The sequence below is a fragment of the Mastacembelus armatus genome, chromosome 20 (assembly GCF_900324485.2).
Source record: "Mastacembelus armatus chromosome 20, fMasArm1.2, whole genome shotgun sequence".
NCBI classification, from domain to species: domain Eukaryota; kingdom Metazoa; phylum Chordata; class Actinopteri; order Synbranchiformes; family Mastacembelidae; genus Mastacembelus; species Mastacembelus armatus.
Window position 1 is genome coordinate 19,968,428 of NC_046652.1, and position 14,872 is coordinate 19,983,299.

The 14,872-nt window shown below is 42.6% G+C and overlaps 2 protein-coding genes across 10 annotated transcripts in view; one reads left to right on the forward strand and one right to left on the reverse strand.

Annotated features, from left to right (window-relative positions):
* Positions 1–14,872, reverse strand: part of LOC113121869 (zinc finger protein 665-like) — a 219,208-nt gene that overhangs the window by 134,018 nt on the left and 70,318 nt on the right. The gene's annotated exons all lie outside the window — the stretch shown is intronic.
* Positions 1–14,872, forward strand: part of LOC113121858 (receptor-type tyrosine-protein phosphatase mu-like) — a 56,513-nt gene that overhangs the window by 35,741 nt on the left and 5,900 nt on the right. For 2 of the 9 annotated variants that reach the window (XM_026292699.1, XM_026292705.1), the window contains 12 exons: positions 1,412–1,544; positions 3,153–3,185; positions 4,521–4,639; positions 4,959–5,033; positions 5,622–5,648; positions 7,071–7,082; positions 8,183–8,373; positions 11,046–11,133; positions 11,487–11,563; positions 12,748–12,784; positions 13,563–13,660; positions 14,729–14,845. In XM_026292699.1, coding sequence (XP_026148484.1) covers positions 1,412–1,544; positions 3,153–3,185; positions 4,521–4,639; positions 4,959–5,033; positions 5,622–5,648; positions 7,071–7,082; positions 8,183–8,373; positions 11,046–11,133; positions 11,487–11,563; positions 12,748–12,784; positions 13,563–13,660; positions 14,729–14,845 — 1,007 coding nt within the window. The remainder of the gene's footprint in view (positions 1–1,411; positions 1,545–3,152; positions 3,186–4,520; positions 4,640–4,958; positions 5,034–5,621; positions 5,649–7,070; positions 7,083–8,182; positions 8,374–11,045; positions 11,134–11,486; positions 11,564–12,747; positions 12,785–13,562; positions 13,661–14,728; positions 14,846–14,872) is intronic. The other 7 variants (XM_026292702.1, XM_026292706.1, XM_033325773.1 and 4 more) reach the window with 5 other exon arrangements.

Sequence of the window (14,872 nt, forward strand, 5' to 3'; positions counted from 1 at the left end):
GAGGTTTATTGAGGAGGGACATCAGATATAATGAGATCTTTAGGAAGTTGAAGTCACACTGGATTTGGACACGTGTGTAATGTCCGTGTCTAAGTAATTTTTAAGATTTGAGCTTACTGATCTGTGAAAGTGTTGGTTTCTGTAGCCAGTTATGTCTCAGTTTATGTGTGTAGATAGATTTACCCTGTTTTTAGCAGAACAGGTGGAAAACACACACATTTTCACAGCCCTCAGAAAATTGCATTTAAATATTTACCAGCCTGAAGGTGCAAACTTTACACCGGCTGCTTTTATACGCACACACACATATAAATATCCAACACGGTGGTGTGTGTTTCCGTGTGTCACAGCTCCTAACAGCTGTTCGCCTTGTGGACACACACACATTAACACACAAACATATTAATTCACACACACCTCCCACTCAGCATGACCGGCTGAAGCCCCGAAGCAGAAAACAGCTTCACTTTCATATAAAGAAACAGCTTCTCTGTGGCCTCCTGTGACACACACAGAAAAAAACTGAAACACACACAGACACTGAAACACACACACACAAAAAAAAACAGATAAATTCTGTCTTCAAAGCAGCGTTTTCTTTGCCTTTAAACTGAAAACAGCAGCTCTGCCTCCGAGGGGGTGATGGCTTTGTGTGTGTGTGTGTGTGTGTGTGTGTGTGTGTGTGTGTGTTTCTGTGTGTGTGCTGTGGAACAGTAGATAATAGTCAAGCTTGTCTTGACCTTGAAGACTCAAAAAATAAAACAGAAAATAAAAGAAGGTGTCTAAACTGCATTTTACTGCAAACTGATTTAGCTTGCTGGACTGGTTCCTGTCCTGGTTTTGTCTTTCTTAGACTAGTCAAACTAGTTTAATTCTGGCCCAGTTTTGTCCCAGTTAGAAGTTAGAAATGGTTAGGCCGGTTCCTGTCTTTGGTTCACTTATAGACCAGTGTGAGGACCAGTCAAAATATCGCTAAATGCTAAATGGTCCAAAAAGTGGTAGAAATAAACTCAGAGTTGTACTGGAGTTGTACTGATAATTTTAAATTGTGTAACTGAAGAAAATGTAGTTGTTGGGTTGGTACCAGCTGATGTTTTCAGTTAATGCTATACTATTGGTCATAACAACAAAGTGATCAGTTCACATTAGTGAACTACAAAAAAAAAGCACTGCAATTAATGTTAGCTTTAATGTTTAGAAGTTCATGGTACAATTTAGAGCTAGCTAACATTATTAAATGTTAATACCCTTAATATTAGGTCACGTTAGATAAAAGCAGTTGATGTTGGTTATTGGTCAATGACAGGCAACGGTAATTCATGTTAGTTTGAGGTTCTTGTAGTTAACACCACCTAATGTTAGAATTCGGCCTTGCTACGTAAATCTAGCAAAAATGTATCAATGGTTTCAGGAGCTGCAACCAGGAAACCGGAACCAGAACAGGAGAAACCGTCAGACCACACAGTGACAATAGCTGGATCCATTGCTGGCATCCTGCTCTTTATCATCATTTTCCTCGGAGTCATCCTCCTGATGAAGAAACGGTAAGGAGGCTACAAGTGCACACATCGCAACTTAGGCCCATGAAAGTTCCACCTGTAGGATTCTAGAGTCCAGGTTCCTGGTTTTTATGCATTCACATTTAATTGCTGGCTGTTATTGGGTCAAGAACTCGATGTTAATGGCTTTTCATGATATTTCCAGTTAGTTTCTGATAGTTAAAACTAATTAATAGCAGTTGATGTTTTTAATGGTAGTCGATTGTAATTATTTTGTTACTCATGGAAAATATCCATCCATTCATCCATCAATCCATCCATCCATCCATCCATCCATCCATCCATCCATCCATCCATCATCTAGACCCCCTTATTCCTAACCAGGGTCACAGGGATCTGCTGGAGCCTATCCCAGCTCTCTTTGGGTACACCCTGGACAGGTCTCCAATCTCATGGAAACAGTGTGTCTCATATATACCCTGGCTATGAGAACAGCTGGTTCATGTTAACTGCTGTAAATGGATCTTGTAGTGTTAACGAATAGAAATAGTAGATTATTTACCTGTTTGTTAAAAACATTTATCCGCTGTTAACTGCTGTTAATGACTGTTTCCAGTCCTGATTCTGGCTTTATACCATTTACCATTAATAACGCAGTGATTTCCATTTAGAATACCATTTAAACTTTAGTTTACTACTTTTATCTGCCAGTAAAATATTACCAGTCGCCTGGCACTACCCCATGAATGTGGATCTGGACTGGGGACAGATGAAGGTGTCGGCAGCAGCGGATACGAGAAATGTGGACATAAAACGTCCTCACTGGGAAACACCCACGCTGCTGCAGATAAGAGAGAGATATTTAGATGAAAGTGTTTTATTGTACTTGTCCCCCGAGTCACCTCAAGCAACGGCTTCAGGTGAACGAGCGTCGGTCAGCTGAGCTCTGAACTCTGATCACCAACCAGAGAAAGAGAGAAAGACCAGCAGATGTTTGGTGTCTGACAAGGTTTTTCCTCGTGACAGGGTGACCTATAACCTTCCACTGCTTAGAACAGGACGTAGATCCTCCCTGGAACATCAGAACTACCTGGTTATAAGGTGACCTGTTGCTGCAGCAAGAATATGTCACTGTAACCACAAATGTCAAGGGCCCACAGAAATCAGTGTAGACCAGCTCAGACCAGTACAAGCCAATAGAAACCAGGATCAAGATCTGAGTCAGAGTCTGGGTTATAGGGTCAGGGTAATTCAGTCAGAGTCAGGGTCAATGTCAGAATCAGGGTCATAGAATCAGAGTCAGGGTCATAGAGTTAGTGTCAAATTCAAGTAATTTAGGGTCAGAGTCAAGGTTAGTGTCAAGGTCAGAGTCAGGGTCAGGTTCAGATTCAAGTCAGTTAGCGTCCTACGGTTAGAGTCAGGGTTATAGATTCAGTCAGGTTTGGGGTCTTAAAGTCAGAGTCAGAATCAGGAGTGTCTCCTTCCTCTCTCACCGTGTATTGACACCTTGCAGCAGCCAATCAGATCTCTCCACCTCAACACGATGCTTTGACTCCTCAGTTTGGTTTTTAATCTGTGGTTTTTGTCCTTTTTCTGTTTCTGGATTTTCATTCCCTTCATCTCATCACTCCCTCTGCTCCGCCCACCACTCAGACGGAGACACTCTCACTCCTACACTTACTACCTGTAAGTACCTGTGTGACCTCTGACCCTAACCCACACCCCACACACCTGGAACTCTGGACCTGACCCTGAACCTTGACCCACCCAACCCACACCCCACACACTTGGAACCCTGAACCTAAATGTCCTAAATGACCTAACCTCTCAGCAGAAAGAAACCATGTCTTTGCCATGCCCCGCTTCGCTGATCTTTAAATGCGAATCTGTGTCAAACTGTGGCCTCATCCTTGAACCTGGTCCTGCGCTACCCTAAAATTATTGACCCTTTTCACCCACAAAGGTCCTTAATCCATAATGAAACATTCCTCTGACCTTTGTCCCCAGCATTTAAACTCCATTAGTTGCTAACATGATTTAACTCCCACATCACTGAGCCTGATCCACAGTCCAGACAGGGAGAGTCATGTTCCAGGGTCCAGGTAGGATCGGAAATCTATCACCAGGGGCCAAATAAACCAATAGGGCAGAAACACCAGAAGTCCAAAGCCAGTGGGAGGATTAGCCGTGTTAGCCACATTAGCCATATTAGCCAATTAGCCACAGCTATTTTATACACGACTTTCAGTTTTGTTTGACGTTGCTGGGTAAGGGAGGTCATTTTATGTCACTGACCTTCAGCCAACGCAGCTGTAAGTGTTTTGTCTCCATGTCTGTGTTGTCTGTTTATATCATACCTGTGTTTATGTGTTGTGTGTGTTTGCTGTGTCTATGTTATGTGTCTGTTTGGTGTGTGTGTTTGTGTTGTTTGTGTGTATGTGTCTGTGTGTGTCTGCAGGTTTTTCTGGGAGTTCTTTGTGCTCAGGTTTGAACAAGAAAAGAAGAAACGCTGCCGTTTTTTACTGTAGAAGAAGAAAAGGGGTGACATAGGGGCTTAGCATGTTGCCTAAGGCACTTTCACCTCCTTTCACTCTAAAAGCCTTGTTTTTATTTTTACATTTCAAAATATGTTTTCCATTTTCAGGCCACAGTGAGTGTCCATGTTGTGTGTGTGCTATGTGAGATACACACAGAGTGAAAGGAACTTTTAAAGATGAAAGGGTGTTTTCTTCTCTGCCATACCACCTTAAAAGTAAAGCCTTTGGTCCTGCTCGCACCCACAAACCTGAGACATAATCTTCTCAGTCCACCTTAAAACTCAAGGTCACATAGTTTAGACCTTAACAAGTCAGGCCTCAGGGCGAGAGACACTGGCAGAGAAAGTGAGAGAGACCTGGACTGACTTTCAAAATAAAAATGTGACTTCATTTAACACAGCACCTGGACCAGGACTCATGGGGGACCCCAGAATCAGAATCAGAACCAGAACCATCACTGACATCATTGTTTTTGTGTCAACAGGAAGTTGGCGAAGAAGAGAAAAGAAACTCTGAGCTCCAGACAGGAAATGACTCTGATGGTCAACAACTCGCAACAACACACAACTGTGGACACGCACAGCCACACACTCAATGGCCGCAGTGAGTAAACAACAACACAACCATGAACAGCCGCACACTGTGCTACAGTGAATAAACAACACAACAACAACACACAACTATGGACAAGCACAACAACATATTGAATGGCCACAGTGAGTAAACAACAACACACAACTGTAGATGCACAGCCACACACTGAACAGCCACAGTGAGTACACAACAACACACAACAGTTGACACACAGAGTGAATGGCCGCAGAGAGTAAACAACAACACAACATGAATTTAGATCAAAACTTTGACTCTTTCATCAGTTTCTTGGAGAAACGTTACTGGTGTGTTTTTTTTTATCTTGTAGCTGTGTCGTCTCCATCCTCCTTCACCCTGAAGACAAACACCATCAGCACCAACGTCCCCACCTCCTACTACCCAGGTAACTAAACAAGTAAATAAACCAACAGTAGTAGCTTATTGTTATGGCAGAAATATTGGATTAAATGGTGGAGATTCCCATGGGAGCAGTTCGGGTCAACATCAAACATTTTCTCTAAGTCCAAACTTTGTGAAATGTGAATACACACACACATGTCAAGGTCCAGAGTGATTTCCACTTCCTGAGGGTCTCGTTATCTCGGATGTCCTTAAACAATAAACCTTCATAAATCCACTTAGAAAGCAGAGGAAACTTTCAGAGGAAACAGGCTGCAGAACTTCATTCAGAATCCTACAGTTTTCAAGTTTCCTTCAGTATCAGTAATCCAGTGACAGCTGTCTGTACATCCATGGGTTCACTGCAAACAGGAAGTGCTAACATCTAATTGGGCTACACAAAACATGGCAGATAACAAATTTCTCAGACTGAATCAGCTTCTCATTTGTGGACTGACACTCCACATGCAGACAACAGTCCAAAGCTGGACACATGGCCTTGAGATGTAGCGTGCTGACTTCTCCTGCTTCTTCTTTGTCTTTGTCCCATGTGACTTCCTATCCGTCTGTTGCGGACGTGTGGCAATGGCAGACCCCTTTGTACCGACGGCCATCCTGGGTGAGACTCTCTTCCCGTGCCTTTTTTCTGTAGGACAAAAAAACGCAGCCTGCACAGGTAGACAGATAGATAGGTGAGGCAGGTAGACAGACAGCTAGACAGACAGGTGAGCGCGCAGAGTGTGAGATATTCTGGCTTCCATCCATCCCTGCTTGCTTCTTGTTCGGCTGCTTTTGGTTCTTTGGGTTTTTGATTAAATATTCCACATTAGCTACATTTTTAAATCATATTTAATTTTTACTTTCTTAAAATATTTTACTGAAATTTATTAAACTGATTTTTAAGATTAAATTTTATTTCTTGTACTTCAAATATTTCAATTAGTTTTACTGATATATATATATATATATATTTTTTTTTTTTTCATTTTTATTTTTTGTTTTAGAGAATTTTAATTTTCCTTTCTTTTTGAATGAAGTGTCATCAGATGAAGTCATTTTTTATTTTCTTCTTAAACTTTGGTTATTTGACTGTCCTTTCTGGAAGCGACGGTGGGCTTCACTTCATCCCCGCATCCACAACATTCCTGCGTCTTGTGTTGACGTCACATCTGTCTGTGACCTCCAACCTCTGCATGGACACAAAATGCCCACGTGGACTGGGGACAGGAAAACACAGAAAAATGAGAATAACAATAACGCAGAAGTTATGTTAGCGTGTTAGCTCCCTGCCCGGGACTCTCTGATTAGTATTCACTGTGATTGTAGATTTTCAGGTTTTCTATTTTTAATATCAAATGATCAGGAATTTAATATGAAAAACTTTAATATAACAAATACAGCTGTTCTAAGCTAGTTAGCCCTTCTAAAATATCAGACCTCTAACTATAGCTACAGCTGTAAAATATGCACAACTAAAACCAAAGATCAGGGTCGTCTGGTTAAGTTGTGATTTTGTTTACAGTGTCAATGTTCACGTAAAGTTGGCTTGTGAAAAAAGATTAATTAGGGGATTAAATTAAGTCAAAAGTTACAAGAAACTTTCTTCATTTAGCAACCAAAGCTAACTATTGCTAACAAATTTGGGTTCACTGTAGACTTGCAGCTCATGGGTAAGGGTCTAAAACATGGCGGTCTTGTGCTAAAAAAAGGCTAAACTTTGATATTATGTGTGCTGCCAGCCTATGCTAGATTTGATGTCCAGGTGAAGAAAGGGGAGTGCAAAAGCTAACTGTACTCCTCTTCTTAGGTTAGCTAAACTCTGCTAAGTCTTCAGGTTAAGATGTTAGCTGACTCCTTTATTGAGGGTACAGTTAGCCAGGATAGCCAGCTTCAGGTTCAGGCAGAGCCTCCCCAGTGCTAGGACCTAGTTTTCTGTTTGAGTCATGCTAGTTGTGTGTTACAGGTGGACGAGCTAAAGGTAAAATTGTTGCTTATATCCTGTCTCCTCTTCTTCTTCTTTTCTGTCTTTCTCCATCTAAAGTGCCCATTAATGGTAAGTGGCTAAATTTGGGGCTGAGGGGGCTCACGGTTGGGTGGCAGTCACCACAGTGCATGGAACCACACCCATAACCTGCGGTGATGTCGTTAGTTAGCCTAGCCTCATTTTTATCTCTCTGTGAAATTGTGACATAACTATCCCCAGCATGTTCCACCACCTCACCTCCAACCAATCAGGTTTCAGTTCTGTTCATTTTTCTCTTTCTCTGATTGGTGCCGTTGTGGTCATGGTTGTGTCACCCTTTCAATCACAAACCACCACCTCCATCACATCGCCCATCCCCTTGCCATGATTGGTTGGGCTGTTTGGGAAAGAGATTTTCTGATTGGTCAGTCAGCCTACAGGTCAGCCAATAAGAACAGAGGTAGAGAGTGTTGAGGAAAGTTTGTCCACTGGGTCTTTGTTGGAATGCTCAGGTCCGAGTCCTGTTGAGGGTTCAGAAGTCGATTTTAAAAAATGGTTTGTTCTGTTCCAGGACTCTGGACTTTCTTTTCACACTGTAGCTCCAAGAACTTGGAACACATCTGGACCAGCATTTCTACTGTGCTGGATCACTTTTGGACCTGACAGTCACATTATTGATCTGTGATTATTACTTACTACAGCAGTGTGAAAAGAAACCAATCACCATCCTGTCTCCAGTCACATGATCTGAAGTCACGTGATGATTGTGCTATACATCTGTGTTTTGTCATGATAACAGTATAGTAACTATGGATGTGGACCGTGACTGGTTTCTGACTGGGCAGACTCAGTAGTGGTTCTATAGTGTAGTTTGTTTTCTGATGTGGACTCTGAACACAAACAGAAACCTGCTGGTTTCCTTATGTTACCATGACTTTGGTGCTGAAATACTCAAGCTGCTAAAAAATGACCAATCTCAGGTGTCCCAGGTATAGAATTGGGTTAGTGTGTGCCCAGAGTTGAACCTACTGAGACAGACCTGAAGTGGTCCTGGATTCAGAGCTGGGTCAGACTGGTCCAGTCCACACCATGTTCCCCAAACATCATGTGTTCATCACAAGACTCTTTATATGTCTCTGTGCAGTCATGTCCAGATTCTGCTACAACCTGACCTGTATTCTTTCCTGCAGATGACAGTCACACCATGACCAGCGAGACCAGCAGCCTGGTCCAGTCACACTACAAGCAGCGGGAGGCAGAGAGAGAGTCTCTACCCTATCAGACGGGTCAGCTGCACCCGGCCATCCGAGTGGCCGACCTGCTGCAGCACATCACCCAGATGAAATGTGCAGAGGGCTACGGCTTCAAGGAGGAGTATGAGGTGAGGAACAGAAATGCCTTCTGTTCAGCCCAGTTCTAAAAGAGCACACATCAGACGTAGCGTAGCTCCCCAAAATCCCCAAATGTCCCCAAAGGTGAGATGCTTCCTGGCGCTGTCACAAACCGCTGTCGTCCTTGCCAGGGCCAGGACTCATTATCCCGCTAACACTAGCTGTGGACCGAACACTGGTCTCTGACCACTTTGTCCCAACCAGGCCTCCGTAGTTCATGAGTTAAAAGTATCATGGGCATGAAGGGACAGCCACACTGAGTGTCTGTGTGTGTGTCTGTGTGTGTGTCTGTGTGTGTGTCTGTGTGTGTCTGTGTGTGTCTGTGTCTGTGTGTGTTTGCCCATTTTCATCATCTTACTAATGGATGTACCTGAACACACACTGACATGCACATACACACATACATTATAGATCTTCCCTGGAGCTAATGGGCCAAAACAGCCAATGTCTTGTGTGTGTTTGTGTGTCTATGTGTAAGTGTGTGTTCGGGTCTGGCTGCCTGCTAGCAGCTTCCCTCAGGGCTGATCCATTATACATATTGAGTCCACACACACACACACACACACCCGCAGTATTTTCACCTCCATTTGCAGAAAGTTTGCAACGAGGACTTTCTGTCCATCTCTTCCAGGAGCAGCTGTGATGATGCTGAGTTCACCAGTCACTGCTGCCCTGGGTCTCTGGTTTGTGCAGAATAGCACAAACACACAAATTCAGCGGCTGCTTCCTGTAAATGACAAATCTCAGCTCTCAGTGTGTTTTCATACTGTTTTTTTTTTTTTCAGCACTCAGAAATGACGTTTCACAATCAGGTCCCAAAAATTAGTGCGCCGCTAGCATTCTGCACAAATGAAGAATCCCTGAAACTGTGAAAGTGACAAAGATCCCGCGCTCGTCACTGCCCAAGAAATTGTTTGATCCATGTTTTAAATGTTTGTTGTGTTTTGGAGCAGCCACATTTGTGGCTATTGTGTTGTCATTAGACCAGAACACGGACTTCGCCCCACTGACACTTCTTATCTCCGATCCCCTCCATGCTTCCCCTTTACAAACTAATCTGATTGGACAGCTTAACGAGGTAAGATGCCTTTCTCTTAACCTGCTATGTTCTTGTCAACTAGCTTAGAGATGAGGTAACGGCCACACGCCCTTTAGTGTTAGCTCACTGTCTGATGTCTGTAGCTCGGACTGACTGAGCCCCAGTTTGTGGATCACGTGGTGGTCAGCTTTTGTGCCTCTGAAAGACAAACACTGACCCAGAAGGTCTTTAAGGTTTACTTGCTGCTAATCTAGGGGAATGACAACCCTTAGACTCATCTCCATTTGGGGCTAATCCAGGTGGTTCCAGAAACTGTTCCCAGAGACTCTTCCAGCCATCTGGATGAACTTTTACAACCATCTCTCGTTCTCCATGTTTTCCTTCCAGAACCTGCAGCTGTTTTTCACCTGGATGGTTTGAAAGTATCTGTGGATTCTGGAAACACCTTCAGAACAACGTGACTTTAGAGAACGAAACAGTCGCCTCTGTTGAGGCACAAACAGGGCTCATTTCCACCATGTTTCATGTTTCCTTCTGTAGCTGACAGCCAGACCAGCATGTTTGTGTGACCAAAACATTTCACACTGTTGAATCAGTGTTTCCACTGAGATGCACTAAGACTGAGATGAGGAGTGAGAAGTTAGAACAGGAAGCCAGCTTGCAAAACTCATGAATATCACCAGCTTCATCCTTAAATGAGCATCATCGTTGTCGTCATCTGCTTTCTGTTTGTATGAAAGTGTGTGTGTGTTTTGTTTGGTGAACGGGAAAATGATGGAACAAATTGTCCAAATACAGCATGTTTCCATGGTGACACCTTTACTTTGACGATAAGTAAAATACATCAAAGATAAAATTGTGTTTGGACTTGTCTCAGTCTGGAATGTTTGGAAATAACCAACCAGTATCAGTCCGACACTGTTTACTGTTGATTAGCAAATGTTAACATGCGATTTCAGGGCGCCATATTGAATTTTGAGTTCAGCTAGCTTTAGCATTAGCATCAGGAAGCGTCATTTCTTTCTCCCTTTGTTCTTGGCTGTATGTTCGTGTGTGTGTGTGTACATGTGCGTCTGTATCCATTCATGTCTGTATCTGATCTGTGTGTGTTTTTGTGTGTGTGCAAGTGTTTGTATGTGTGTGTGTGTGCGTGTACATGTGCGTCTGTATCCGTGCATATCTGTATCTGTGTTTCCGTGTGTGTGTCTGTATCTGTGTGTGTCTACAAGTCTGTATGTGTCTATAAGACTGTATGTGTTTACGTGTGTGTGTGTGTGTCTTTATCTGTGTGTTTTTGTGTGTGTGTGCGTGTACATGTGCATCTGTATCCATGCATGTCTATATCTGTGTTTTCACGTATAAGGCTGTATGTGTTTAGGTGTGTGTGTGTGTGTGTGTGTGTGTGGATCTGTATGTTTCCTGACTGTCAGACTGTCGTTTTCTCAGTGTTTCCCTCCTTTTGAACCAGACGCCTCTGGCTCTTCTCGGTGCTCTTTACCGTAATTGGACCTAATCATGTGCTCGGACCGCGAGAGCCAAGAATCAGACGCATCCTGCATTATTCATGAAGCGGTTTCATCAGAGCGGATCAGTCTACAACTCGCTGTTGTTTTGTCTTCTCAGAGTTTCTTCGAGGGGCAGTCGGCTCCATGGGATTCGGCCAAGAAGGATGAGAACCGCATGAAGAACCGCTACGGAAACATAATCGCCTGTACGTACTCTAACGCTAGTCGCACTGTCCAAAACCGGCACAAAATCTCCAGAACTTCCAGTTAATGTGCAGGCCACAGTAGCTGTGGACGCGGCCTCTGTCACATCTCATTAGCATTATCACAGTACTGACGTTAGCCAGCGGCTGAAGCCAAGCAGCTGTTGTTCAAGTTTTTACTCTTTCTCATAGCCACTTTTTAAGAAATTTTAAATTTTGTTTTTTGTGTTTTTAACTTTATGCTACACAGGCAGATTATTAAAAATTATTTTTGTTTTACTTTAAAAAGCTGTTAAGCATCAAACTGCATATGAACGTCAACATTTATTTGTTCTTGTTTTTTTTTTGTTGGTTAGACGACCACTCCCGTGTGCGTCTGCAGCCTCAGGATGGAGACGGTGGTTCCGACTACATCAACGCCAACTTTGTCGATGTGAGTAACACAGACACACAAGCTTTGTATCTCTTTGCTTGGTTTTAAGGTTCAGGCCTGCTTTTAACTTGCAGACCAGGACCCGTATTCACAAAGCTTCTTAGAGTCCTCAGAGAGCTCCTGTCTCAGCCTAAAGTCCTAGCTGGGAGTCCTAGACTAAAAGTGGTTTAGCACTCTCAGACCAGCTCTGTATAAGGAAAGTACAAAAACCTTTATCTTAGTGAGGAGATGTGGTTGACCCTGTTGCTAGGGACAATGCAGCATTTCAAGGACTGTGATTGGTTGGTGGAAAACTACCTGTAAAGGTCTTAAAATGCCTGTTTGTGAAAATAGAATAAATGATAATAGAATGAACAGTGAAATCATAAATTGTCTGTAGTAAGAAACTGTGTAATCATGAACACAGGATATTTTATGTAAAGTTCCTGTTATAGGCCAAGTATCTTAAAGTTAATTAAAACAGCCAAATGCTGAAAATGTGTTTACCAGTTTCTACAGTAGTTACTATATTTAATGGCTTACATTTATTTACCAAACTGGTTTTATTACTTATAATCCATTTGACATTAATGGGAGCAACATGGCTCAGCTTTTACCAATTAACATGACAGCAGGACTGTCTGTCTAAGCTGCACTGTTGGATGGCATGTAGTCAACAATCCAAGACAGATGGAAGGAAGTAAAAGAAGAAGAAAACCAAACTGGACAGAAGGGACTGAAACCAGGAGGTTTCTGTGTCACTACATGAGGCTGTGAAAGTGTTTCAGTAGTTTGTGTGGTCACTCTGCTGATGGGAGGTTGTGACAGACACAAGTCATCACTGCTGTTGCATTTTTCCAGTTGCCAAATACCAGGGCTGAGATGTTTCATGAATCATTTTTATTTTTACTAAGATTTAGTCCTATTTAAGGGGAAATTCTAAGAAAACGTCATAATTCTAAGAATTTTGTAAGAATTTCGTCACTAGGAGCAACTTTTAGGCTCAGGAAACTTTGCGAATACGGGCCCAGGTTAAGTCCAGAATAAGGACCAGGTTTAGTAACTTACAGTAAAGTGGGGTTGGTTTTGACAGTAATCAAGTTCACATGTCAGACCTGGGACATTTTGAATCCCTTATCGAAATTTCATATTGGTGCACAGCTGGATATGTTGATATTTACCTTTTTGATCTTCTGCCTTATCAGGGCTACCACAGACCCAACCACTACATCGCTACTCAAGGTGAGAACTGAAAACCACTTTAGACAGTCTAAATATGTTCTGCAATATTCTGTGTCATTGCACTTTAACACAGCCTAGCTTAGCTTTGCTACAGCTGTGATGGAGGCTAAAATCCCAGAATATGACACTTCCGGGCGTCATTAAGATGCTGAGGTTCATCAAATACAAATATTAACCATTTATTATGATGGACACTGTTTGGGTTAACATTAAACGTTTTGTCTGAGTCCAAACTCAGTGTTCAGAAATGTGAGCACAAACACGTAGCTTCCATGCCCTGAGGATCTCATTATCTCAGATGTCCCTCCATAATAAAGCTCCATAAATCCACTTACAAATCAGAGATAACAGAGACTGCAGAACTTCATTCAGAATCCTGCTGTTTTTAAGTTTCCACCAGTATCACAGTGATCTAGTGACATCCATGGGTTCACTGCAAATAGCAGTGAACTTTAAACCGGTAATAAATCTTACAGAATTCTGGGAGCTGTAGTTCCTACCAGGTGTAGCAAGTTGTGGACAAATAAAAAGTTTTTAATGTAACTCTGGGAGATACTGTGTTCACACTCCAGGAGTGTGAGTGTGAGCAGTATGTGTGTGTAACACTGGAGGACAGGAATGAATTAGCATGAGCTAATTAGCTCGTCAAAACACAGACTGTCAACATGATTAAAAACCTTTCTGTGTGTTCGAATAAATTAACAGGATCATTATGATTCAGGTGAGTGCTCCAGTGTAGCTGCTGACTAACACCAGCTTTTCTTTCTGTGCGCTCCAGGGCCCATGCAGGAGACGGTCTACGACTTCTGGCGGATGGTTTGGCAGGAGAACACCGCTGCAATCGTCATGGTAACCAACCTGGTGGAGGTGGGACGCGTAAGTCCACACACAGACTGATTGTTGTAGCCATCTGCTTCTTTTTTGTATTTGATGAAGTTTGGGACTTCATTTCCCAGAGTGCATCTCTCACATTTTGACTTTATCCTGCTCTATTGTTGAAAAGTTTCCTGGCACAGAAATGTATGTAAACATACCATGTTTTACATGCGTACAAAAAGTGGTATTAAGAGTTTGTAGATACAGTGTAAATATGTATATTTATATATAAGTTGTCTCAACGTACAAATTTACGTATTGCACATAAATGCAGCTTTTGAAGATCGCACATTGCCACTGTACATACGTATGTTGTCAAAGGGTTTACCCACAGCACCTACATCGCAACAGGGCTGCGACTAACGATAATTCCATGTTGCACTGATCTCTCACATTTTTACATAGTTTAAACATACAGATGAATCAGTTACCAAAATTACTTATCAGTGATTGATTGCTTAATCTTTAATCACAAAGTTTCAATGTAAAGCTGAACTCTTTCAAACTAAAGGATTTAACCTGAGTTCGCTCTCGCTCTCACACACACACACACACACGCACACACACACACACACACACACACACACACGCACACACACACACACCTGCCAGCAAGTTCCCTGTCCCAGCTCTTATTACCCTGAACTCTCCAGGGATACCCCCCACACACACACAAAGCGTGCCGAAGAGAGGGATTCTGGGATAGATCAGGCTGATTATCTCCATCTGTCTCGTTAGCGTGGTTTTTCCTCCCAGCTGCCTGTCCCTCCATTCACCTCGTTGGTCACTGCGGTGACGGTGTGATTAGCTAGGCAGTAGTCACTGATGGGAGAGGGCATAATGAGATTTTAATATCAGCTGCTGTTTATGTTTCTGTTCAATTAATGAGTTCATTTATTTCAATCACTGCAAGAATTTTCAGTTACTGTGAGGCCTTTTTTGCACTATGAGGAGATTTCTGTATTATGAGAACATGATCACATTATAAGGGTTGGGGATTGGGGATGTATGTCAATAATGATCCACACAAAGACTGAAAGATGTGATTGTGTGTGTGTGTTTGTGCAGGTGAAGTGTTGTAAGTACTGGCCAGATGACACAGAGATCTATGGCGACATGAAGGTAACGCTGATCGAGACTCAGCTGCTGTCGGAGTATGTGATCCGGACCTTCGCCGTGGAGAAGGTACGATGCACCGAGGCACAATATATT